This window comes from Labrus bergylta, chromosome 13, assembly GCF_963930695.1.
Source record: "Labrus bergylta chromosome 13, fLabBer1.1, whole genome shotgun sequence".
Classification (NCBI taxonomy): domain Eukaryota; kingdom Metazoa; phylum Chordata; class Actinopteri; order Labriformes; family Labridae; genus Labrus; species Labrus bergylta.
The window spans coordinates 15,760,822-15,787,769 of NC_089207.1; the positions used below are offsets into that span (position 1 = coordinate 15,760,822).

At 39.9% G+C, this 26,948-nt stretch overlaps 2 protein-coding genes across 5 annotated transcripts in view; one reads left to right on the forward strand and one right to left on the reverse strand.

The window, feature by feature from the left end:
* Positions 1–13,053, forward strand: part of adarb1b (adenosine deaminase RNA specific B1b) — a 127,865-nt gene extending 114,812 nt beyond the window's left edge. For all 4 annotated transcript variants that reach the window (XM_020644756.3, XM_020644755.3, XM_029279499.2 and 1 more), the window contains 6 exons: positions 781–949; positions 1,106–1,257; positions 1,999–2,167; positions 6,855–7,036; positions 9,265–9,443; positions 9,625–13,053. In XM_020644756.3, coding sequence (XP_020500412.1) covers positions 781–949; positions 1,106–1,257; positions 1,999–2,167; positions 6,855–7,036; positions 9,265–9,443; positions 9,625–9,801 — 1,028 coding nt within the window. In that variant the 3' untranslated portion in view covers positions 9,802–13,053. The remainder of the gene's footprint in view (positions 1–780; positions 950–1,105; positions 1,258–1,998; positions 2,168–6,854; positions 7,037–9,264; positions 9,444–9,624) is intronic.
* Positions 13,054–22,410: 9,357 nt separating this feature from the next.
* The window catches only part of agr1 (anterior gradient 1), a 4,788-nt gene continuing 250 nt past the window's right edge, over positions 22,411–26,948 (reverse strand). Inside the window, exons 2-8 of the mRNA XM_029275592.2 lie at positions 26,515–26,633; positions 26,296–26,359; positions 25,895–25,947; positions 25,167–25,243; positions 24,816–24,879; positions 24,142–24,225; positions 22,411–22,592 (exon numbers count right to left, since the gene is read on the reverse strand). Coding sequence (XP_029131425.2) covers positions 22,543–22,592; positions 24,142–24,225; positions 24,816–24,879; positions 25,167–25,243; positions 25,895–25,947; positions 26,296–26,359; positions 26,515–26,633 — 511 coding nt within the window. The 3' untranslated portion in view covers positions 22,411–22,542. The remainder of the gene's footprint in view (positions 22,593–24,141; positions 24,226–24,815; positions 24,880–25,166; positions 25,244–25,894; positions 25,948–26,295; positions 26,360–26,514; positions 26,634–26,948) is intronic.

Sequence of the window (26,948 nt, forward strand, 5' to 3'; positions counted from 1 at the left end):
CTAAAGAATCAAACAATTCAGCAACATATAAGACAGGTTATAAACCCCAGGAGATGTTTCATTCTGCTTTTTTTAAAATAAGAATACATTTTTTTCCAGTGGGTTTTCCAAGTTTCCAAATCCCACCTGTGTTTGTTACATCCTGGCATCTGATGTAAAAAGAAAATCTTTCTTCATACATACAAACTCAAACTGAGACATAAGAAATGATCCCCCATCAGCAGATTCAAGTGAGATCCGCCTTCTAGTCTCAAATTCTGCTCACTGAAGGTCAGACGTACGTCAATTAACAGTGTGTAGAACGTAGTTTGAGTTGAAGGCAGACTAAACAATTAGTTCCACACAGGCAACCCCAAAGGATAATAATACTAAAACATCAATACATAAGTATTAAACTATCATTATTACTTTTAAAACTTAAAGTGCAGTTTTTATTTTGACAGCATGGTTCTTTCCTCACTACTATTTAAAAAAGCAATGACTCCTTTAAGCTGTCACTTTACAGGAATAATAGTATGTGTCTGCTGCTGCCTCCATAAGCTACAGAAGTACCTTTTATAAACTGTGTTTGGTGACAGCTGACCAGTTAATATGGCTTTCTGCAGGGTAACTCCAGGACAAGAGCTAAACTTAGCTTTTTTAAAATGTGCTAAATATTGCACTCTGTCTTATCACGAAGTTACCATTGAAACACACTAAAAACCAACAGCTGATGTAAAATTATATTTTAGGGGGCGTGTCCATTCACTGATATGTCTTTGTTCCCTTTACCTCGCACAGGTACAGATGTAAAGGAGGCACAGGTCATTTGTGTCTCCACAGGAACCAAATGCATCAACGGTGAGTACATGAGCGACCGCGGCTTGGCTCTCAACGACTGTCACGCTGAGATAATCGCCCGACGCTCGCTCATCAGGTACCTCTACTCCCAGCTGGAGTTCTTCCTCAGGTCAGTGGACGGTGTGAATGTGTTTTCTTGAAGTGAAGTTTATTATTCGTTAGCGTAGATAATCTCATGTCGTAATCTTCGCCGTATCTAATAACGTTCTTTCAAGTCCAGTTTCTTAGCCACATATTTACGGTGTCATTTGTCTGGTTGTCATAGCAACAACAAGGAAGACCATCAGAGATCGATATTCGTGCCGTGTGAAAAGGGAGGCTACAGGTTAAAGGACAACGTTCAGTTCCACCTCTACATCAGCACCTCGCCCTGCGGAGACGCCCGGATCTTCTCCCCTCACGAGGCCGGCGTTGAAGGTACAGAGTGACAGAGTGGAGCGTCCGCTTCCTGCCTCACAGCAGCCATGTCTGTGCTGTGTAGCTCTAACAACATGCTTTAAATTTGATCTCATCTTCGCTCACAATCCAGGCTAAACAACAGTGTGTGTTTGTTATTGAATTACATCGCTAGGTTTTCTCCGTCCTCATGCTTGGTTTCATTTAATTAGAATTTGACTGCGACGCGCAAACACGCATTACAGACACATTTAAACAAGGCTCGAGTAATTAGAGCTTTTTGTCATTCGCTGTCTGTCTCTATCAGTCCTCCTCCTGCCCAGCACACCCACACTGTCTGTCTGATTAACCTCCCTCTTACACTTGTCAAAGTGTTTTCGGTTGCACATGGCAGACTGAATAGAAAACAGCCACATTCAATTAGTCACTGAATAGATGGCGCCTGCTGGTGGAACAGCAGAAAACATTGATAACATAATCCCAAATAACGGGTCATGCTTTGTTGAAGCTAAGATTTTGCTTTCTTTTCTCTGAATCTTTTTTTTTTTTTACCTCATAAAGATGTATGTATATATTTGCATCATAATAGGGACCTACATTTCTTGCACAGGTGTCCTGTGTAGTTGATTTACATACTGAAATACTATACATCTATATTATAGTCCTAAAATAGACATACAAGCGATGACACAGGGAGTCAGTTTGTGATTCCTTCTACTGTTTTCTGCATTAATACCTTTGTTATTGTCATGTATGATTCAGACCAGGGAGACAGACATCCCAACCGGAAAGCACGGGGCCAGTTAAGGACCAAAATTGAGTCGGGGGAGGGCACCATCCCTGTAAGGTCCAGCAACACCATCCAGACCTGGGACGGGGTGCTGCAGGGGGAGAGGTTACTCACCATGTCTTGTAGTGACAAGATCGCAAGGTAAGTTGGTACAAATTGAATTCACTAATTCAAAGAAAGTTTTACTACAGATGTAGGCTGTGTTTTAATGTTCGTTAATGTTCCTATGACTTTCAGCTTTGTTTTCTCTTTAATATGTGCATAATGATGTTCATGCCAAGAGTCAGATGAGAACATTGGTACCACTTTGGTGTCTTTATGCTTAATATGAAGTTACTGTACAGCCTAAGTCGGTCCATTTCTCTAGTTCTGACACATTCATTAACAGGCATGTTGTTGTTTGTTGTTTGCAGTAACTCTCAGCCAGAATTACAATTAATTTAAATGTTAAACAATTCCTTTTTACAAAGTACATTTTACTGAGAGATCACCCATTGAATTCTGGGAATCCTAAACCCTTAGTAGCCGTGTGTTTCTCTGAGGTCTGGGACCCAAGAGAAAAAAGAATTCTGGGAATTCTAGAAACTGAGGTGTATTATTATTACTGACATTTAAAAGTGAAGTGAGAGGAGCTTTAAGCTTAAGCATATGCTGTTGCTTTGTTCTGATTGGCTGAATATAAGCAGCTGAGCTTTAGTTATGAGAAAGAATGCAGGTTAATGGTACTTCTACATTGGCTTCACTTCACTTTTAATCCCAATCCTTACTCCACTGTTTGTTAATACACTCTCTGCTGTAGCTGAATAAACTACAAGTATGTTAATTTCACTTTCCTTTCATGCTTAGAAATCTGCAATAAATCCATATTTTTCCAAAAAGAAACATATTTCATGATACTCTTTTTATACTTTCTTTTCTGTGTGTGTGTGTGTGTGTGTGTGTGTGTGTGTGTGTGTGTGTGTGTGTGTGTGTGTGTGTGTGTGTGTGTGTGTTTTATTTACCCACGCTGCAATGAGTCACTTTGTCATTTCCAGTCTATCATTTTGTTCTGGGTGTGTCAGGGACAGCTGGATTGATGGATCCTCTTGTCCTTAGATCATTTTTTTTTTGCAGACAGATCAAAGCATCTTTAGTCTCTGTCCATGTTCAAGGCAACTCTGTGCTTCTCTTTTGATGAACCATGACACTTCTCCATAACTCTTCACAGAAGCAGTCCCCCTCCCCCTCCTCCTCCTCTTTTTCCTTCTCCGTTCAGGATCATAACACCTTCCCCAAATGAACTGAGTGATTGACTGCTGAGCGTTTATTTGATGAGGGTGATGTAGACTGTGTAGCAAATGTTGTTTGTTGTGTATAAAAAAAGAGATGTTGCACTTTCAGGCAGACAGCACTGATACTACCGATTCAGACTTTGTGTTGATGTCCAAAAGTGGAGCGATCCAAGTCAGCAGAGGGCAACATACGTTTGTCATGAGGGTTTGTTCATGCCAAGTTGTAGATTACAAAAAAATAAACCATGGATTTCAGCTATAGTTTCAATTCAGAATCAGATCATCACAAAATTACACCTTTACAGGTACTTCAGGGGATTAGTATTTTAAATGCATCCATTCCATTGTAAGGAAAAACTATTTAAGGCTTCCCAGTTTGCCAAAGAGTCATTTTGCCAGGTGAGGGATCTGCTGTCCACCTGCTCCAGTCCGCATGTGAGTGATTGTACGCCGCAGGGCTGCTATTTAACACAGCACAAACTGACTGGCATACTTTGACCGTGCCTGTAATGTTCCCTCCTTACACATTGTTTCCCCCCTCTCATTTTGCTTTGATTACATGCCCGGCCCCCGAGGCCTCGACAGAACGAGCAGTGCTCTGCCTCGGTGTTCATCGTTTCCCTTATATTTGATTGAGCTCATTAGCAGACAGGCAAAGCACTCATGGGTTATTTCTCTCTGTTTGTCCTGTTTCCTCCCGTCTTTATGTTCTTTTGATTGCATTGGCAATCAGACTTGTTCACCTGCTCTCAGACTCATTGTGCACAACGATGCTGAATAAGATAACCGCAAAGTGTTACAGTCAAGTTTGACGAGAAGGAAATCGACTGCCTTAGAAAACATAACTCAATATGTGTGCCCTTGCATATTTGTGGTTCTTTGTATATACTTTGAGTGTTTTTTTTTTAAATCCTGATGTTGTTTTGCTTCTACACTTTGTGGACGGCACAGAATATATTGTAGCTATTCGACTGTATTGAACGTGTCCTCCACTGCTCTAAGCTATGAAATCACAGATTTAATTTCGCCTTGCCTCAGTTTCGCACACAATATCACGCACTCTCTCCCTCTCTTACACACAAACACACACACATACAGCGAGAGAGAGAATATTGCATGTAGAAACAGCGGCCCCTCTAAGTAGCCTGGGGTCTTCGCTTGCATATACTTCATTGTTCTTGTTCCATGTTGGTAATTTCACACGGTCTCCAACAGTCTGCCTAAAGGGAAAGAAGGAACGAGAAAAGCTCAGTGTCACTTTGTGTCATTATTAATTTGGTTAGTCCTTCAAGCTAAAGTTGTTCAATCATTCAGTCTGTATAAAATCATTATTAAGCTTGCCCAGTTGAGCTCTGTGGCTCAACATGTGATCGAGCCTTTCTTTTACTGTGGATAAATTGATCCTTTTCTACTTTCTTACACATAGGTACTGTCGTTTCTGTTAACTTAATTTAATTTATACTCTAATCTGAAAATAGTCCCTTACAGACATGCTGTTTCTCCTTTTAAGATACTGTATGCTAAATAACACAGTGCCAAGATATCAATGGTAATGTCTTTAGGGACTGAAATGATCTTAACTATTTTTTATTTTGGTCTTATCATATAGAATAACACTCCACTTCATTTTTTCAATATTTCAACTGTATCCAACTTTTTCTCTCTTTCAACTTCTCTTTCATTTTCTTCCCACTGTCATTCACCTTTCTCCTCACTTCTTTTGTCTCACTCCTCATGCTCCCCCACCCTGTCTTCATCTCCCTCCCTGCTTTCTGTTTTGCTTCCTTCCCCCTTTCTCTCTCTCTCTCTCTCTCTCTCTCTCTCTCTCTCTCTCTCTCTCTCCCCCTCTCCCCCTCTCCCCCTCGCTGGTGGTGGGCAGGCTTCACAGAGCATGTCAATGGGAAAATGACTAGGGAGAGATGGTTAATAACACAACGTAGAAATACACAGAAGTTTGTAGAAAATGAAATTGGATACCTCGGAGTGAACACAGCTGTAGGGTTGTGTGCGATTGTGTGTAGTGGGTTGCATTGACTGCTGATGTACTGATATATTCTGCTTGTGCGCTTGTATGTTTGTTTCAACTCATGCGCAAACAACATTTTTATATGTCTTTGTATATTCTGCTTCTTAACTTTTCAATGCTTAAAAAACTTTTAAGGAATTGTTTTGTGAAAGATAAAAAGGGGGGAAACCCTTTTTATCTTTCACAACACAATTCCTCAACTCAAAGCTCAGACTCTCAGCCCTTTTCAGTTCAGTTATATTGATTGATAAAGCTAGTCCAAGCGGTCCTGTTCAGTTCTTTCAGTATGGTAGCATTTATTGGCGTTTCCACTGTCGAATGTTGGGAATGGTACCAAAATAACCGATCCATACCGTCCTCATTTTTTTATACCCTTCTATTGGGGTGCCTAGCGTACCGATCTGATCCTAAAGACTGGATCAAGACACACTGCAGTTCGTTGATTTGTCCAAATGATCATCACTTCCCATGCAACAGCGGTAATAAAGGACAAACACAAAACACGGCATGTTTAAATATCCTGTGGATTTCGAGAGATTCATTCCATGGTTGTGTTTTATTTGTTTATCACGACTAATATCAGCACCTAGCACTGCCCAGTGGACGACCCTAGAGGTCTCTGCTGGACGTCCTCCATTGTGTTACACTGCAAAGATGTCTCGCTCTTAGTAGCGGACGCCGCTGTCGCTTTCTGGCTTACACTTTGCTTACAAAGTAAGGGGTACGGTTGGCTGTGGAAACGCAGGCAAGATCAGGGTACCAAATCGAACCGTACCAATCTGTACTGAACCAAACTGGACCGCTTGGTGGAAGCGGGAGCTGAAGTGGCAACTGTTGAAAGTTATCCAGTATTTTTGGAAGTGTACCTTCATGGTTAGAACAACCAGGAGGTCGCAGTTTGTTGTAACAACTACAAAGTAAAGGAGAAAGTGATGGAAGAAAGATGGTGTTTCCTGTTGCTCTTTCAACGCTAAGGGTCACAGTTTTCACCCCACTTTACCTGGACTTTTTCCTGCTAGCCCCCTAGTATGATTTCAGTGTTAAGTTGGGGACAGTAGCTATGAGAAAACAGCAGGAAAATGAACCGCAAGCGAGCCTGCAGCGATATTGATGTTTATGTCATGCAACTGGTACATGACTGGTGCAATCTTCTGCCATACAATTAAACTGTTTTTATAATGATTTCAGTGTTAAGTTGAGTTCTTTTCCACTCTTTTGTTGATACTGTGGATTCCTCAGATAACAGTAAACATTGAAATAAAAGCAAACCTGTCATTATAGCGTCAGAAATTCTCAGGAGTGCATTTGTGAAAACATCTTCAAGAGCTCAGGAATGTGAATTGTTTGACTGTTGTTCCCAAGATTTCTTGACTAATGATTGGCAGTTAATGCAGCAGGTTGTTGCTGTTACTGAGGTGTTTTTCATTTAAGTGTCACATAGATATAAAAGCATATTGGCAACAGCCCCCCCCCCCCCCCCCCCCCCCCACACTTCAGTTTATCTAATCAGTGTGTTTTTCATTTTTCACAGGTGGAATGTGGTGGGCATTCAGGGCTCTTTGATGAGCTACTTCTCAGAACCAATCTACTTCTCCAGCATCATCCTCGGCAGTCTCTACCACGCTGACCACCTCTCAAGGGCCATGTACCAGCGCATCGCAGATATCGAGGACCTGCCACAGCAGTTCACTCTCAACAGGCCTCTACTCAGCGGTGAGCAAATAAATAAATAACTGTTCCCTCTGGTACAATTTCGGCTAAGAGCTCTCAGATGTAATTGAATGATTCTATTTTGAGGGAATCTCCATGTTTATCTCTGCCAGTCAAACTCAAGCTGTGTAAATATCAAAGAGGAAGATGCTTATGCTGATCAGTAAACACATCTATCCATCCTCACTAGTCAGTCCACAGCAGGGAGGCAGTTATTGCTTCTCTCCTCTGTTTGGTCTGAGCTGACATTTACCTTCTTCGTGTGGAATTTGAATAGCTTTATCATTTTCTTTGTAAATGTTCAGCATTAGCTTGACCTTTTTATAAAGGCCATATTTACGTTGCACTCAGTCTTTGTCTATTTGTTAAACATTAGCATGTATCAGCATCAGAATCAGAAACACCTCATTAATCCCAGGAGGAAATGGAGGCGTTCTAGTTGCTCCTCTACAGAATAGAAATATGGAGAAAATAGGAAATAAATAGAAGTACAGATACATTTTAAATACAGTTAAATATTCACAACACAATATATATGAAGAAATATGAATACATCAGAAAAACACGCGGTAATTCCACATTTTTAATATATGCATTTAGATAAATGGATTAATATGTGACTCTTAAGAAGTTTTAGATTTTACAAACCTTTTTCTGAGCCTACAACCTACAGGGCAAATATGACTTTTGAATGCCTAGACCTTTTTACCTATAGCTAGCTTTTGCTAATCCCGTCTCTTGAATGAAACACACACAAAGCCGCAGATTTACCAATGAAACTGAAAGTCCTGGTTGTTTATTAAACAACAGGTTAACCAGCAGTAAATTAAATCATAATTTCAGGAGTGTTATTTTCTCTGACTGAATGGAGAACTGTCAGCTGCAATTGGCTATGATTAGCTAACTGACTTTACAGTGTTACAACCTCCTTTCAAAAACAGAATCAGATAATATATATTAATACTGTTTGTAATTATAATGATTTTAACCAAAGAGAGGGCTTTTAGCATGATGCTAACTATGATATGTAATTTTTACTTGGTTTTATTGAGTCTAAACATACTCAAGCCAAATCGATAGCTAATGGCTAATTTTAAGATCAACTTCAACACTGCGGGGAAATGATTTGTGGTAGTTTCAGCTGTTAATGATGTTAATAACTTATGACTGGTGTAGGTAGTTAAGCTAATGGTTAGCTTTGGTACTGGTTTATGAAAGGCTAAAAGTCACATTTCTCAGTCTTTAAATGCAGAAGTCTAAAGCTTGACAGCTGATTACAGCAATGGCTACTCCAACACTCTGCATTAACCTGGTGAAGGGACATTGTGGTCATTGGTTTATATCTTATGGATGACAAGCAGCTATCAGCTCCTCCTGCTCCTCCCCTCTGGTTGCTCCCTAAATGGCGGGTAAGGGAGATAATGGTTGGAGGTTATTAACCTTTTCCGCTTTAGAGAGTTTTTAGCGGTGAAGCACTGTGGTGTTAGAGCACTAAGGATTTCATCCCCTTTAAATCATCTGCTGCCACAAGTGCTGCCAAATGGAACCAAGAAGCTTAATACACACACACACACACACACACACACACACACACACACACACACACACACACACACACACACACACTGATATACACACAGTGCAAGAAACCTGAATTTATGGCGTCCATATATCTCACAGTTATGCTTCAGGTACTGTGGAGGCCTGTGCCCTGTGGTTTGCTGGGAGAGAGCAGGCTTTGACCTCAGATTCCCCCTCGGTGGATGATATTTTGTTTCTACCCAGCATGACAACTAGAAAGTGAACGGGAAAAAGTTGCTTGGTTCTTTTGTTTTCCATTGTTTTATCAATGCCTTGGAGTAGAATGGCTTGTGTTGCTGCGTTAAGCTTTAAATGATTTTCCATTTCAATTCAGTTATAATCTGAAAAAAAAATCCTGAAAGGCTTGCCGATAAAAGTATGTTGAGAAGGATTTAAAAGAGATTTCAGACTCAGTTGACTGAGTACTTTACTTTACTTTACGTCAGTGTGGATGAGATGGCTTGCTGTATTTATTCATTCATAAGAAGAAATTCCCCAATATTCTGTACCTTCAACTATTTTTCTTTGTTGCCATGGAAACAGGTAGGGGTATTGTTAAGTGTTTTTAATAATTTAATTAGTATGGGAATGGAACGTTTTCTGTGTTGTGCTGTTAAGTCTGTAACACATTGTTTTTTTTTAAATTCCAGGTATAAGTAACGCAGAAGCCAGGCAGCCGGGGAAGGCCCCCAACTTCAGCGTGAACTGGACGGTGGGTGACCAGGCGCTGGAGGTAATTAATGCAACTACAGGCAAGGACGACATGGGCCGCGCCTCTCGTCTCTGCAAGCATGCCCTCTACAGCCGCTGGGTGCGCCTACACTCCAAGGTAGTTTAATAAATATTGGTTTTGGCCTGTGTTGCTATGTTTCCTCTTGATGTTTCACTCATTCAAAATCCACTCAGTGTTATAGTATCACCACATACAACCACCCTTTAATTTTAGATGATTACTCATTCATTTTTTAATCATATGACTTACTTTTTGTCTTTTTTTCTGACCATGTTAGTTGTCGTCCATCTTGTGGATCAAGATGCTGAAGCCCAACTCCTACCATGAAGCCAAGCAGGCCGCCACAGAGTACCACTCTGCCAAGCAGGCGCTCATCAAAGCCTTCCACAAGGCCGGCCTGGGGGCCTGGGTCAAAAAGCCCATTGAGCAAGACCAGTTCTCCAACAGCTCCTGAGGGAGTCCAGGGACCAAGGGAACCCTAAACCCTCTCTCCACTCCTCCTCTCCTGACCCAGGCCTGAAAGCAAGAAGCCCCCCCCTACCCCCCCCTTTATTAACAACCAGCCCACAGAGAGACTTACCTCCGTCCCGTGTGTCGACACGCACGTGCACTTTGTACTTGTGGAAATAAGTGTGTCGTTTCACAAACCATCCATAGCTCATCGTTGTCATTCCTCAGAGGACGTCTGCCTCACGTTGTCTTTAACCATCATGTTGATTTTTGTCCTTTTTATTATGAGTTTGACCCATGATGTTTTTTCATCTGCTTGTTTTCTGTTTTAAAACTGGAACCATGGTTTTTACATGTCTGAGTTGTTTATGTTTCCCAGAGCAATTCTGTTTTTATGCCGTAGATGTAAAAATTGAAATGATTGAGTTGTGTCTATTTTTCTTGATCGATGAGGGTTAAATGTAGCCTAGAAACACAGGATCCTTGTTCACTAGAATCATTTGTATGGACCTAAATTATATATATATATATCTATATATATATATATCTACTAGCTAAAATGAACCATGAAATTTAATTTAAATATGACTAAATCTTCAGGATGTAAATCTAGTATTAAAAAGAAAGAGAACAGAAAATAGAACAGTTAATATGTGGTATTTGGTCCGGTCCTTAAATGAGACTGTTCTTATCCCCTCTTATTAAAGACAAAAATGTGACAAAAGATCGTGGTCCTGTGTGATTCACTGACTGGAAAGAGCAGATTAGTACTTTGTTGTTCTTTATGTTTTTCCATTTCTTCATACGTTTTCATGTCACTCTCATTCCATAATTGAACTGTGGGAGGGGGACTATGACTCCTCCTCCTCCTCCTCCTCCTCCTCCTCGCCTGGGTCTTGGGACAAGCTTTTTTGGAGTGGCTGCACGTTGTATTTTTTTTCCTCAATCCAAGCCATGGCTTTGCATGGGAACTGAACTGGGAGGCGTACAGAGTCGAAGAAAAAACACGTGGTGGAGAGCGTCCATCAGTGAATGATTTTTTTTTGAATGAATGCCAGCATCTTCCTCCACAGGCAGCTTTGAATCTTTGTCTCTATTTTCTAGATTTCTCGGGATTGTTTGTTTCAGGGGGAGGGAGGGAATGGGCCGTCTTTTTTTGTTTGTTTGTTTGTTTCATTGTTGTTGTTTTCTTGTTTTTGGGGGCATTTGAGGAATCGGGGATAATACTGCAGTGAATACCACATAAACAGACCTCTCTCTCAGATCTTGTAACTACGTAAACTTTGTGGCAGGGATTCATGGTAGCTGTCAGTTGAACTATTAATAGAAAGCATGGTCTATGTGCTGTAGAGACTCACACAGTATATGACGTTACATTCACTAGATGCAACACAGTCTGTAGTGATAGCCTGGAATGCTAACATGTTGTAATCCCTCCATATTGATTTAAAAAAAAAAAAAACAACAGAGGTCCAGTACAATAACATGCATTCCCTTTATGCAAATATCTGATAAACCAGTAGGTTATAACCAAATGTTTCAGTGTGATGTCACTTCCTTTCTCCTCTCTCCTCCATCTGCAGACATGTTAGTTTAAAGAACACCTTTGTGAATCCAACCTGCCATCTTTACATGCTGAATGTCCTCTTCTTTGAAATCTGTAAACGAGGGACGTGTTTTTCAAAATAACTTGAGTGAATCCATATTCCCAGCTGTATGAAACATGTATGCTAGTGCGTGTATGTGTGTGTGTGTGTGTGTGTGTCAAAGCGTACTCTGTGGAATCTTCACCAAAGATGATGATGTCCATCTGTGTTTCCCCTCTCTCTTTTATTAATATCTCGTCCTTTTTCCTGTTAAAAAAAAAAAATCAACCCTTTACTGTTTGCTTTTTGTATATCCTCTAAACACTGTATTTTGATTTGTACAAAATCTGTATATTCTACCAGTGTGTGGGGGTGGTGGTGGGTGGTGGGGGGGGTGGGGGGGGGGTGGGGGGGGTGGGGGTAAATGAATTGTCAGGCTTCTTTAGTGCATCTGTAGCCGTCGGTGGCCAACGTGTATATTGTGACCTGCAATCATTACTGCTGCCGTGAAGTATTTCTGTGTATATAAGGAGCAACAACAACAAAAAAAAAAATGACAAAATCTGTTACCTGTACAATCAGTTCATCCCATCTGGAAACTGTTTGCTGGGATTGTGAAGATGTTAATTTGTGGTTCTCTGTGACACGCCGGGCACCGTAAAGCATGGCACGAACACTGCCGGGGTTAACAGGCTTCGTCCCCATTGTAGCCACCTATGTTATACAAAAAGAAAAATATGCACTGTATGGTGTCTCAGCTAAAAGTGGCATCCACCAGCTGGCACGTGTGATGTCATAAATGTACATTCTTTTTATTTTTTACGTATATATTTGGTTGTTTTATAAGTCAGCATTAGAACAGCAGGAAGTGGAAGCTACCGGTGTCGACTTGGAAGGTGGAAACTTTGAAATTTGGTTGCAAAAATAATCACAGAAAATGTCAGGATCCAAAGCCCCCCCCCCCCCCACCCCTGACAAATAGACCCAGACCAAAGTCACAAGCAATACTCCTGATGTCTCCTTTAATGTCAGCTGTCACAAACAGGAGTCTGAATGAAGTCCCCCCCCCCACCCCCCACCCCCCCCGCTCCTCCACTCTCTGTTCTTCCTCTGTGTTTTTCTCTCTCTACAAAGCTGTCTGAGGTTTTATTTTGTATATTTCGCCCCTTAAGACTGCCTGCTTGTAGATTTGTTTTCTTTCTCCTTTGACTGCACTAACGATGTCAACTGATGATGTCATGATATAAAACCATCCCTGTCTCTGGATTGGATGGTAACTATCACAGCAAGAACTGAACCGCTTCTGCTTAACCCTTTGTGAATCCTCGATGATGGTCAGTATCCCTTCATGCAGCTGCGTCTGTAGTGGATCTTTCTTTTCTTTCCTTTTTTTTAATTTTTTTTTTTTATGGTGACTCCAGAGTGGTCGATGTGTGTCCGCTCAGGGTTTCAGATGCCCGTTCTCTCTCTCTCTCTCTCCAGCTGTCCGATGTGTGAAAAAACCACCGACAAAAATCCACAACCTTGCATGTACTACCAACACTGAAGCTGCACCTCGCATGATGACAAAACTTTTAAAGGACTCGAGTAGATAAAAAAAAAAAAGAAAATAAACATCTAAAGATAGATATATAAAATGAACAAAAAAGAATAAAAGAGTTCTTAGTTTACTTTTGCACACCGTTTGGATTCTTTGTGTGGATGTCTTTGTGTGTCTGAATATGAACTAAGAATTTGATCACTGAGTGGATCATATCGATACTTAAAATCCCATTTCTGGATAGCATCTGTCTACATAGATGAACTGTGTTTGATGTGTCCTGAATGAACGACAGTGAGATTAATTGCATCATCATCTTGATGCTGTTAGCTTGTGTATTTTTTTTTACAGGAAGACAAGTCAATGAGAATCATGGATTGATGTCTTTCTCTGCTTTGCTGAAGTAGCTGCTGCTTCGATTATAGCAAGGAGAGTGATGTTATCAGTGTCAGATTCCTCAGTGGTGGTAAAAGGACAAAGATCCTTAACTCAGGTTAAAAATACTTCAACTATGAAAACGTTACATGTACAAACCCTCTATTCAAAATTCCACAGAAAGGTACAGAGGCATTATCAGCAACATGCACCCATTTGCTGCGTCTGTGAAGTTAGTAAGTTAAGATTTTTTTTCCTAAAGATAGGACAGTGGATAGAGTCAGAAGCCAGGGTGAGGGATGACATGTGTTAAAGCAGCCACAGGTCTGGGCCTCTGTACTTGGGGCTCACGCATTAAACACCAGGCTACCGACACCCCATGTTATTCAATTTTAAATACTTATGCTATAGTGGATGAGCAGCATTTTACTCTTGTAGCTTGTGGAGCTCGTTTGAACTGGTTCATTTACAGTTGAGCGGCTCTATCCAACCATTTCAAAACAAAATGTCCAAACCCAAACCAACTTTGTATTTATATAATCAACCCTTTCTCTGACTAAATATTTAGGCTTCCCTTTTGAACTTGAGTGGAAGAGTGGACATTTAATTAGTGGTACTGCTGCTAGCCCTCCATAGACAGGTCATATATGTCAATACATTGTTAACGAAGGGAGCCAAAAGCTGTTCTGTTTCCTATAGTTTCAATATTTTGTTTAAAGAATCTGATTCTCAAATCTACTAAGAACTAGACAGTAAGGCACATTTAGGGTCAAAGTACAAAAAGGTAGATGTACTGTAGTATAAAGATAAATTGTACCTGACTTTCTACCACTAAATGTCCTTTAAAACAGATGAACCAGAACACACTTGTCAGCAACCCAGCTGATGGTGAGGTAAGAAAAGCAGCATGGCTTTTATACTAAACCTCACACTAACTATAACTGAGCGTATCTTCTACAGTATACATACTCTAAAGATTTCAACTCTACTTCAACCCTATTTGTCCCAGAAGGGCGATTGGTTATGCAGCAAGGCATTAAAAGGACAGAGAAAAAGGTAAGAGGCAGTGAATAAAGCAGCCTTGGAGAAACAAGAGTAATCCTTGACTGCTGCTCCTCGCAGAGCATTTCACACATATACTGTAGGAGCCATGTTCAGCAGTGTTTTAACAAACACTATTAAAGGATATCAAAACAGCTAAGTAACGTCTGGAGAGCTGCATGTTTAATCAGTGATCTTCATCTTTATCCATTCACCCCTGCGTATTTCACATCTTTAAAAATCACCCAGGATCCTGCATATTTTGAGTAAAATATTTGTTTATGATTCAGTAACTCCATAAGAGAGTTCAAAATACATCCTGCGAATGTGTTCCTTGTAGCTGTCATACTCCATATTCAGCAGAGTAGTTAGTTTTGCTCTCTGAGAGCAACATTTATGCAGACTCAAATTGCAAATGTGTTTAGTGTCAATCAGACTCAAGGTGAGGTTGGATTAGTCAGACGGGAGCGTCTCATGCATTTTTCTGCTGGTTTTAATCTTGAACCTCGCACGGGGAGTCGAGTCAGGTCATCAAGTTTTCTCTCAGTGTGTGTGTGTGCGTCTGTGTGTGTTTGCTTTACTATTAGAACTGGCTGCAAACACTTGAGAAACGGGAATTTGTTGTATTTATATATATTTTTTTTTATCTGAGAGAAAATTGGTCTTTTGAACAAAGACTTTGCTGAATAATAACATTTACTTCATCATTTAACCAATATCCCTGATAATTGATAACAGTGATTTCAGGATGGTTTTGATGCTGATTAGAACTCTCAGGAACAGCTGTGGATGTTGTGCTTTGCCTCTGCTCACTGCCTGTCAGCACCAGGGTCCGATCGGACTTAAAGCTGTTCGTTTGCTCTTGTTGTTTCCTCCTTTCTGTCCTTGCTTGTGTTGTTCTTACTCTCTGATGTAAGTCGCTTTGGATAAAAGCGTCTGCTAAGTGACTTGTAGCCCTCTATCATCATACAGCAAACTGAACGGCAGAAGGCATTCTGCAGATAGAGAATATTTCCCCAAGTGTAACATGTGTGTTTGTGTCTGTGTAAGTATACCAGCAGATCACACTTGGCTTGAAACACTCAGCCCCCTGCGCTACCAAACTCTATAGACATGATGAAAGCTCATGAAAAAGGCAGATTGAAGCTGTAATAAAAGGAGAAGACCAAAACATGTGAGAAACTCTCTGCTCTTCAATAATTCAGGATCCATCTGCTGAGTGTTAACCGCCGCCCTGCTGTTTACATAAACATTCATATCACCATATCTGTCAGGGTGCAAGTCCTGCGTTTAACACCATGTGCTGTTTACAGTGGACTGCAGCCATGCACATCAAATACTCATGGGGTGAAGTTTAAGAGTTACAAATTCAATTGGCTTGTAACTCTGCGCTGGTGGAATTTGACAGCAATTTGAGCAGAAGTCTTTTTTTCTAGATACGTCAAACGTTTCCCTTGAATCTGAACGATTCTTGACATACAGTAAACATACTTTAAACAATCATATAAGCCCTGTTTTGAAGGCTTGAGGATGAATGCAGTCAGCTATGCCGTCATTTTGACAATCTGTCATGTTGAAAGCTGTGAAACATCTTTTAATGAGCATCTACCAATAAATATTTAAAGCATTCACACATTTTCACGAGAAGCCTCCTGACAGATTTCTGCAGCTCAACATACGCTTCCTTGTAAACAAAAACCTCCTGCTAGACTTAAAGTGAAACAGAAACGTTGTGCAGGACTTCAGCTCACACATGTAAATGGACAGAGTTTACAGTGGAGGATGGTGCAGCTGCCCCCCCCCCCCCCCCCCCCCCCCCCCCCCCACCCCTCCAGTGCAGGATGAGAGTGTTAGAGCGAAGGCAGCAGCTCGTGCCCCTGAGAGAAATGACATATCATTAGCTCTGGTCCAGGGCTAAATGGGAGCCACACTCTTTCAAGGCCCACATTTCCATTTCAATTTTCTGCTCAGCAGAGTTGATGTATGTGGCGAATCACATGGCGGGACCACTCTTCAGCCCGGCCCACCGCAGTGTCCTCTTATTCACTGGCTAGAGTACCTCTATGACCTTGTGTGTGTGTGTGTGTGTGTGTGTGTGTGTGTGTGTGTCGGTGAGTGTGCGTGTTTGTGACAGTGGTAGCATCCAGGCCATTGTCCCTGAGCGCATGTAAACAAACGAGTGTGAAGGGAGTCTCTGGGCAGAAGTGTGTTTATCAAAATGTAAAATTTAAATTGATTCCATTGTGAGGAAACATGTTAGTTAAACAGAAAGTAAAGAGGAAGCTGTCTTCTAAAAAAATATGTTATATTGCAGGAGTGAATAATCAATAATTTTAAATCAACAAAGTGACCCCTGATGTCCATTTAATGTAAATACAGGTCTTTTAACAAACATGTGATGAAAGGTACAGTGATGGAGAACCTTGTAGAAAAGGTTAAAGCTGCAACTAGAAACCACAAAGAGAACAAAAAGAAAGTTCAAAAGTATATTAAAAAATGGAAGTGCAGTCAGTGCCAAAATAGTTGAAACACAGATGAAGCAACAGAGGAGGAACATGCAGTAATGAGCTGCAGTGGGACAGTCAGCAGCAGGCCTGAGGTCCCGCTGATCACAACACCATGAAACAACATTTCCACTGTGAAAAGCATGGCTCTTTCATTCATTTAGTCCACAGGCAGTTGCACTTTAAGATTTTTTTTAAGGATACAAGCTAAGGTCATTCATGGAGGAAAAGACAACCAGTACACTTGGGCCCCAGGAGCTTTGATGCTGTAACAAGTTGTATTGCAAAATTGAATTATCATTTTCAAATATGTAAATCTTTTTTTTTCTCTTCTTCTTACCTTTTGTGTTAATGACATTTTTTCTCCATGGATGTTTTTTGATTATGCTGTTGCTTCATGAAAAAGAAAAATGTTTTTTTTTTCTTCTTCCTACATTGTGTTATGGTTTGTTGAGTGTTGCTTTTTGCTTTGGGAACCGGGTTTTGCCTTGGATTTCATTTTTGATTGCGTTGGAAAAGACTCAGGGAATGAAGAAAGTCAGAGAAAGAATTAAAAAAAAAAAAAAAAAAGGAAATCTAAGGTAGTTGATCTACAAAGCTGTTGAGTTCACAAAGGTGTAGTTCAAAAGAGTGCAGTGCATTTTGGCTGTGCTGTGGCCTTCATTTGGAGCTATTGAATTGAAATGCCTGCAAAAAAATAAAATGTACTGAAAATGCCTCACAGTTTGTCATGTAGGAATCTGTCTTTACAGACATAAAACTGATCTGTAAATTCACTTTATTTTTTATAATCTAATCCAATTCTACTAGACTTTAATCTCACATAACCTGAGTGTTCAAAACGAGCTACCAAGAAGACACCCTAAGGTGTTCATGAATTGACTTTATATCCACAGTCAGCTGGTAATTACTAAAGCATGTCTTGGGCGCCGTGTTCACACTGATACATTGTAATTCACTTTGAGGTAATGCTAAGTGCGGCTGTGTGTGTGAGAGGAGTGCAGATAGGCTAAGTATAGAGAAGAAAAGTGTCAAGAGGAGACGCAGATTGAGCTTATCTGTGAGCTCAGGCCTTCCTTTGTCACAGACGCTCCTTTCTGATGAAGACTCTTTGAACCCGACAGAATAATTAAAAAGGCATGACAGGCAAAAGCTGACATTTGCATTTTGACCTTTTTTTTTGATTTACCTGGCGAAAATTGCCACTAGTTTCCTCCAGAGCACATTATAATATCAGCCTGCCCTTTTATATATATTTGTGTGTGTGTGTGTGTGTGTGTGTGTGTGTGTGTGTGTGTGTGTAAAACTATGTGCTTAAGATTTCATATGCGTAGGTACATAATGGTTCTATAAGCATACAGGCAGTGTGTATTTCTAAATGTGTGGGAAGAATAAAAGAATAGATTTATGCCATATTACCCAGCCACCTCTTCATTAAGGAGCTGTTTTCCTGTAAGCGCCTCTATTTGAATAGCTAAATTGTCTGAGCCGTGTGCAAACGACGACTAATAGCTCAGTGCCCTTGTCACAGACGGCTCCACCGCCAAAGTCAAACTGAAGAATCTTGGACCTGAGATTGTGTGTGTGTGTGTGTGTGTGTGTGTGTGTGTGTGTGTGTGTGTGTGTGTGTGTATGTGTGTGTGTCTGATAGCATGCTCCGTAATAGTGTTGTCCTAAATGTCTGTGTTCCTAATTTGTTTTTGAAATGCAATGTCCAATTTGCCGTTCATTTTTTCTCGGAAAGTTGCCAGAGGACAATTTTTGAATGTAACAGCCGTCCACGCTTATCCTTGCCCAATGATAGCTTGTGAATTTTTTCGGTGTTACTTCCATTTTCCTTCAGTGAGAGTCAGCGGTATGTAAAAGGCATCTTTACTCTTTGTACTTTTTTTCGGAGAAGTAAATGACACGGCAACCCAACTTTTCCTGCCTTTAATAAGAGAAATGAAATGATTTGGTATTCTCATATCTAGGGACAGGTTGATTTGTGAGAGACTAGTTTAGCATTAACTCAAGTGTCAGGTGTCTAACAGACAAATTGAGCTATTTTCACTACAATACCAGTCTGTCCATCCAGCCATTAACCATACTACTTATCCAGATCAGGGTCACAGCGGATGGAGCCAATTCCAGCTGACATTGGGAGAGAGGCGAGGTACAACCTGGACAGGTCGCTAGTTGATCACAGGGCTGACATATGGAGAGCGAACAACCAGTCACATTCACACTCTGGGGGAAGTTTGAGTCACCAATCAACCTAGAGAGCGTGTCTCTGGAGCAGTTAGATCATCTATACTGGGAGGTCCCTGCCCGGCCAAGGATTCAAACTAGGAATCTTTTTTTTTTTTGCATGGCACTAACATCTGCCTCAAGGGTTCAGGCAGCCCCCACTCCCAGTCAGGCAAAGTTGAATTTGATCAGAGGACTGTGTGATGAACATAAAGGAAAAACAGAGATAAATACATCACTTTCCTACAGTCACCATCAGACGATGGAATTTACGAGTGGTTGCTGGAGAGGTTTTCTTTCTGAGCACCCTGCATGAGGTGCCTTTGATTAAGGCATCGGACCCTCAATTGCCCGAGGCGCCGATCCCTGTGCAGCCTCCTCATATCCATCCATTAGTGAATGTCCATTGGATCCTGCATGTGCATGAAAGTATGTGGTCTGTATGTGTGTGTGTGTGTGTGTGTGTGTGTGTGTGTGTGTGTGTGTGTGTGTGTCATGTTCCTAAACAAAGCAAAAAAATAAAATTAAAAAAAAGTAATTTCCCTTGGGAATTATTAAAGTATATCTTTTTCTTTTTTTTTCTTCTTCAAAAGGAATAGTTCAAAATATTAAAAAGTAAATTGTCACTTTTCGAGAGTTTGATGAGATTATTATGAAGATTGTCTCTACTCTCTACCTCTAATAAGTTATATTCCAGATAGTCACTTCTTCCAGACAGGAAATAAAAAACTATGATAGCATTTTTTTCTTTTAAGTTTCTGTTGCGTAGAATACACAAAATGATGTGTATTTATTAGTAACCTAAAGAGTTTCTGACAGGTGGATAATGTTACCTTTGGACAGAGGCTAGCTGTTTCCCATTACTTACACTTTTTATGCTAACCTATGCTAACAGTCTCCTGCCTGTAGCTTTATATTTAGAGGTCAGACCCAGACACTGTTGTGAAGATATTCTCATTGAACTATACCTACCTTTTTAAATAAAACTATAGTAAATAAGATTAAAAAACAACAACTTGCAAAATGAACCTTTGTTGTGTGTTTTTCTGTTTTAAATGACCATGCAGTTTATAAGACAGCATCACCTCCTTTACACTGTGATGGCTCTATCTGCATATTTATCTGACTTTGTGAGATAGCACACCTTCATTCTGCCCTTCAGTGGGTGTGTGACTCAAACGAAACACCTCCGAAATGTGATACTGAAGTCCCAAACAGTCCCCTCCAGACTTCTGTTCAAGGTTAGGACTGGAAACAGGAGATTGGTACTCTGGGATCCGGTTTGATTCAAAAAAGACACCTTCAGATTGGCAGCAGGTGGAACAACAGCCTCACATTCAAGAGAAACCTGACAGTTATGTGATGATTGAATAAAGCTATAAGTTGTTTGTTTTTAATGGTAGGCATACTGTGCTTTAAAATAGTGAAGTGATCTGACAACTTGTGGAGGAATGAGTTTATGAAATGCATCTAGCTGCAAATTCCTTTCACAGAGCTCTAAAACAGCTCTGCGGTGAGTTGGACAGGGTATGAAAAAAAAAAAACACACACATCTGAAATAACCCAGGAGTGTAAGCCCATGAAACCTATTTCTGGAGAAAATTAGTTTGGGAAAAAGTTGGGAAAATCTCTGCAGAAGTTTCTGCAGAATCATCTTGGGTCCACCTGAAAGAAAGAAATCTGAAAAACATGAGAGGAGAGCAGGAACACAATAGCTTCAGATATCTGCGCTGACAGGGAAAAAGAAGCAAATGCAGGAGATGTTTGAATAATTCAACCATTTCTCAGTAGATGTTAAGAGATATAACACCAAGGAAATTTAGATTACTGACCTATTTCAAATGTTTTTGTTTCAAAGAAATGTAAAATAATTAGGTTGGAGGATGCATCTTATTAGCTCTAATAAGGCTTTTTGGTTGAGAGCTAAGACTGCAGTTGCAAGTTTGCAGAATAGTCACCCGTTCTGATATATTATGTGTGTACCAGTGCCCAGTCAGCGTACTTTTTACTTCAAGAGGTGAAGGCACAACATGCTCACCACAGTGGGATAACAACAATTAAAAGGAGCTCATTAATCGTAGCTACGACAGCAGTAAACTGCATAAAGGCTATTTGTGGCAGTTCAGCATTGGCCCATTCTGTGGAGGACTGATTTATTTAGAGATGTTTCTGTTTCACAGTAATCACGGATGAACTGAAGAACAGCAAGAGAAACCTAGATTCAACCTGAGGACAAATGTACGTCTTTGGACAACTGTTCAGGGACTTTTGATCAAATGCAAAAACATAAGCGAGAATCTCATCGTGCTACAAATAATCTTAAACAAACCGCTCAATTTTTCACTGAACAGTTTTTCAAAAATCCATACAATGCAAGATTACAGTGTCATTTCTATGGGACATGAGTACAATTGCTTATGCTTCAAACTTAACCATCTTCATGCAATATAAGTAATTAAACCTAAAGTATATCCTAGTCGACATGATTATTATGAAAATGATTGGTGGAAAGAGCCAGAGCATCTTAAGACATCAATACTATGCTGCCCTCTAGTGGTTGAAACATATCATTTTGGGATGGTTTTGTTTCATTTTCTTGTTCATAAGTTTTAAGACTTTACTTTCCTGCTAGACATTTACAAAACAGAACTTTGCTTCTACAAAGCCATCGTCAGTGAGTATCAATTATTTGTTTTTGAACCCCTTCATCCAGATTCTCTGAGGAAGAAATCAAGGGCAGCCGGCTCAGTCGTAGAGTCTCTCGACCAAGGACCACAGCTCCTGCAGTCAACATGTTTGAAATGTCTTTGTGCAAGACACTGAACCCCGAGTTGCTCTCGCTGCTGCATCAGCAACTTGGAAATGTGTATGAATGGATTAGTTAATACTGGTGGAAACTTTACATAGCAGCCTCTGCCATCAGTGTGTGAGTCCATTTACCATTTACTCTCAGAAATGTTCTCAAAGTACAACTCCATCAATTTGAACTTTTATCAATTATTATTCATTTTTAAAAGTCCAGTCTTAAATCTAATAAAAATAAAACTGACGGCAGAAGAAACAGCTTTTCTCATCTCGAAATAAGTCTGTTACTTATAAAAGGTTGCTAAATGTTTTGAAAAAGCTCTTGATACTATTTTGGTACCAATTGGCTTTATTATGAACAAAAATGTAGGAATGAATTTAGTGTCAGCTTCTAAAATATACAAATCATAAAAGTATTGTATTCTTGTCACTGAAAAACGACAAATCATGAAGTTTAGCACCCTGCTCACAAAATCTTCAATACCCCAAGGTTTCCATCAGCAGGATTTTTATGGTGTAAAAAAATTGGACACTAATCTTTTTTTTAGTTAATAATTATTTTATTGAGCTCTCAACAAGATGTTTCCATTCCTGTGCTGATCAATGAGCATGGAGCCCAGCATTGCTGAAGGATAGATAGAATCCAATTGCCAGGTGGAGCCTGTTTAGAGTTCATTGTGCATCAGGAGTTTGGCTTTTTTCATGTTTTTGGCCACTGTGGAAAGAGGGAAGAAAAATAAGATAATCAGAAGAAATGCCATGGACTGTTTTCTTTGCCAACAAAAAGGTTCACTGTGAAATGCAAAAATGCCCTTTCAAACTTATGTGAAATCAATTTAGTATTCTTCTGCTTAAATCTAGCAAAAGGTATCTGAAGGAGCAGTAAGCAAACACTGCTTGATAAGTCTATATATGCTGGCTAAACCCTGCTCCTCTTCTGCTACTTTTTAAGAGATTCAGGGCTTAATATAAAAGACAACTGAACTTAGATAAAGGTCTTGAAGTTGCTTCTCCTCTCCTCTCCTTTTAGGAGAGTTTTCTTTATTGAAATTACATCCTCGTTTGACAAGTTTGATAAGACCATGTCTTGCTTGCAGCAGCTTCTGCTGAGGCTGTATTTCTTTAAAGTTAATTTTGAGTTTATTTGCTTTATACTTATTTACCTGGGTGGGAGCCTTGTATTTTTCCTCTTTTGTGCATTTTTTTTGTTAAAGTCCCCTTGAATGAAAGATACATTCTGGTGTTCCTGAGTTAAATGTTTATTTATCTGCCATTATCTGTGTATTATATTACAATAAATTATCTGAGTATTTGTACATCAAAATAATCATGTTTTCTCTTCTTGTTGTGTGTTTCAAATGTCTAATGACTCATCCTGCACTCAGGGACGTTTACTAATTTTTCAACCAATTAAAACGCTTTTGAAGGTCCGTTTCATGGGAACTTTGAGAAATCCACCAGTTTATTTTTGCAAAGATTTTGGCCTCAAGAAAAATTTGAAGCTAACATTTTTTTTTACTCACCAGCAGTGCCAAACAGCCACACTGGTATGTAGACATATTATCTGTTATTCTACAATCATAGACTGTTTATACATGGACGTAGTCTCAGCGATGTCACACGCGTTGGTTTCTGAAGCAGACTTTTGAAGCCCATCAGTGGTGGGTGTCATATTGGAAATGCTGTCTCAAACTAACTTTCAGTGACAGGTACAGAGCTGGAGCTGAGATGGGCTTTAAGCCTCCTGACGAACGGGTACAACAAGCTGCCTGTCAGTCACGCCCCTTATTATGAGTAACTCCCTAATATAATTAAAACAGATTCGTGACTAAAGGAAACCTCTCCCTGAACAGATGGTGTCCTGTACCAGGCTGTTAACATGTACATTTCTGCTGTCAAAATTGACATTTCAAGATTGGGTGTGTACGAGACATCCCCTTTTGGAGCTTGCCTTAAGTGGACACTCGAGGAATTTCTAGTTTTTGGCACTTGCACATTGGATTAATTTTTTACCACTTGGCTCAAATAATTTCCAAAGAATTTATAACATGTCACTATTTTCCTCAGTTCCTTAAAGTGCCCCAACAACAAAAACTTAAGTCTCAAAATTAGACAAAAGGATGTGGGGAGAATAAAACATTGTGTACACCTCCACAGTTCTCCCTCCTCCTCCTCAGCGCAAGTCCACTAATACACTGCTGACGGGTGCTACCAACTTCCTATCTCCCCCAAACTGTCATAAGAGAGGGAGGAAAGTCACTTACAAAGTCCCATATCTTTTGGGTCATAGGTGAAGAGGCGTTCGCTGTACTTTCCAGTGATGTCGTTACGCACAGCTTTTGATGGATCTGCAGAGAACATGTTACATGATCAGCTGAGGAGAGGGATCATTAACATCTGATTATTTGTGCATTTATAATTAAGTTTGTTGCAATTATCAACTCATTGGTATAATTCAATTAGAAAACAGGAATAGAAAGAACTCAACGTCTAAATAAAAGAGAGAAAGTGAAGATCTGTCAACAGATAACAGGTGTGAGGGAGAAATCACATAGCTAGGACCTTATTTAGGACTGAGTGAAAAACAAAGTCACTGTTTCTTTTTCTTACCAACACCTCCTACACATTCATTAAGAACATTTTACTGTATGTACCAGCATCAAATCGATCGATTCTGGAAAACATATTCTGCTAAAAAAGGAATAAGAGCTACTACAGTATTTCTGAATGAATGCAAAAATCACTCCCTGGATCAAAGAGTATTCAGCCGGTTCGTACTTAGGTTTGAGTGGTGTTGGGATCATAAGGAGTCTTCCTTATGAATGATGCTAAAGGTTAAAAGAAAGTCAGAGACATGAAATGTCCCCCTTTGAGAAATTTAGTTGAATCCTAATAGACAGTCTTCTGTCCTTTTTTTCAACACTTTCATCTGACTTACCAACAAAGAGGATTCTGGGAACATAATAGCCATCAGGGGCCAAATTTGTGTCCGTAGTCTCTTCCTGTAAAAGAGGAAAACCGAGGAAATTGTTCAATTATTAGTACAATGAGAGTATGTGTAAAGTATTTTTCAGATGGTTTCTTTTTCATACCAATCATCTTTGGTATTGTCACATTATTGGGATTAATTGACCAAATGATTTTTGGTTTATTTTAATTGCACTATGAGAACTCTTTAGCCAGTAACTTCTCAATGCAGTGGGTTACATGTTTACATAAGTCCTCCTTGAAGCATAGGTCATTTCTGCACTTCTTCATTTCTACATTGCGTAGACATGGATGTACTTACCACTAAGTTGATCATAAGGAAATCCTGTTTGGCCATTTTCTGGATGGACTTATCGCTGCTAAAAGCCTTCCTCAGAGCTGTGGAAATGTGTATGTTTAGTTTAAATTAGAGTAATAATGAAGTATTACTCCAGATAATCCTAAACAAGTAGTAAGGTTGTATCCAAAATGATGGCCCATGCATTTGACTTGATGTACAGGTTAGGAACACGTTTTGTAGGTTGGACCAACAGAAAATCCATGTGTTGTGTTCTTAGCTGCGATTACATAGTGTAGTAATCAGTTATAAATCAATAAAACTAAACTTATTGAAGTTGTCCTTAAACTTGGAATTTGATCAGAGTCAAGAATTGTCTTGACAATCACAGGATCCACTTGTTGGCATTCAAGGTAAGCTCTAAAATACTCAGTTTTTTTTTCCTCAAAAACAACAAATGTCAAACATGAGAGTCAGATTTTGCCCTGTAGGTGGTCTGTAAGGTTTATGTATTAAGAAAACCACAGTAGAGAACTCTATACAGCTTACTGTCAGGACACCAGCTGTGTGATTTATGAATATAATTCCAACCTTTTTGTCAGAGCCTGTTTGGCAGGTATCAAGGAACGCACCCATTGTGTTCCCCATGAAGCCAAGCCCAAGTCTGGGTGAAAAGGACAGTGCTGTTTTTGCTCGCCTATGGTTTTACATTTAATATTATTCAGCTGTGAAAAATGAAGTTACTGCTGTACCTTCACTGTGCGGGCAGCCTTTCTTATGATGGATGACCATCAGGGGCTTCTTACTGTGAGAGTAAAACCACAGAGAAACAAGTCAACACATTCCTCAACACAATAAGCACAATGATGGGTGTGAATGCAGTTTGTGCAATATTAGCCAAGGGAAATTGAGGTTGATATGCATGCTTTTAAATGATGAATGAAGGACAAAATACATGTTTTGGCTTTTATAGGACATTTATGGTGCTGTATTCCATAAGTAACAGAACAGATGTGGCTCTTGATTTTCACTCCAGCTCCCCTCATCATCCTTAAAGTCTTTTCATTATGAAATACATCCCTCTCTCAGACTGACTGCAAATAATAATAAGGGATGCCATAAAAGACTCTGTTATCAAGGTGTACAGTCTTACCTTTTGGCCATCTTTGCCAGTCCATCTTCATAACTTTTTATCCAAGTAACACCATTCCCCCAGCCTGCAGAACAAGACAGATAAGAATACTGAACTTTCTTGACTTATTTTTGGTTTTGTAACACAGATTCAAGCTCTCAGTCGTGAATTCAATTTACTTTGAATTCTTGGGACGTATAAACTCAACTATGCATGTCTGACAAAAGCAGGATCACCCACCTCTCGACAAGGACTCAGACGCTGGTGTTTTTCTCTTCTGTTCTCCGGCACTGGCACAGATACCAAAGAACAAAGCGAACAAGACCCAGCGAAGCATCATGTCCTGTCCTCTGGGAGAACTGCAATGACAGTGTTGGGAGTTGGATTAGAAGGAAATTCATTGAGAGGTTAATTTGAACAACAATTATGTTTTCAACCTTCTGCAATCACAGAGTATTCTTACAGCCCACATCACAGATTTCTGCCGTTTTCTACTTTCTGCAAGTCTGACTCACCAAACAAGCTCGACAAGGCCGGTTGAAATGACTGTACGTAAATGTCTAATAAGGTGAATAAAAGTGTGAATAATGAAGATTAAATGATCACATGTAATCTTAAACGTTACTTTAGAAGCAAAATTTCCATTCAATCAAGCCATGACGTCCATATTAATC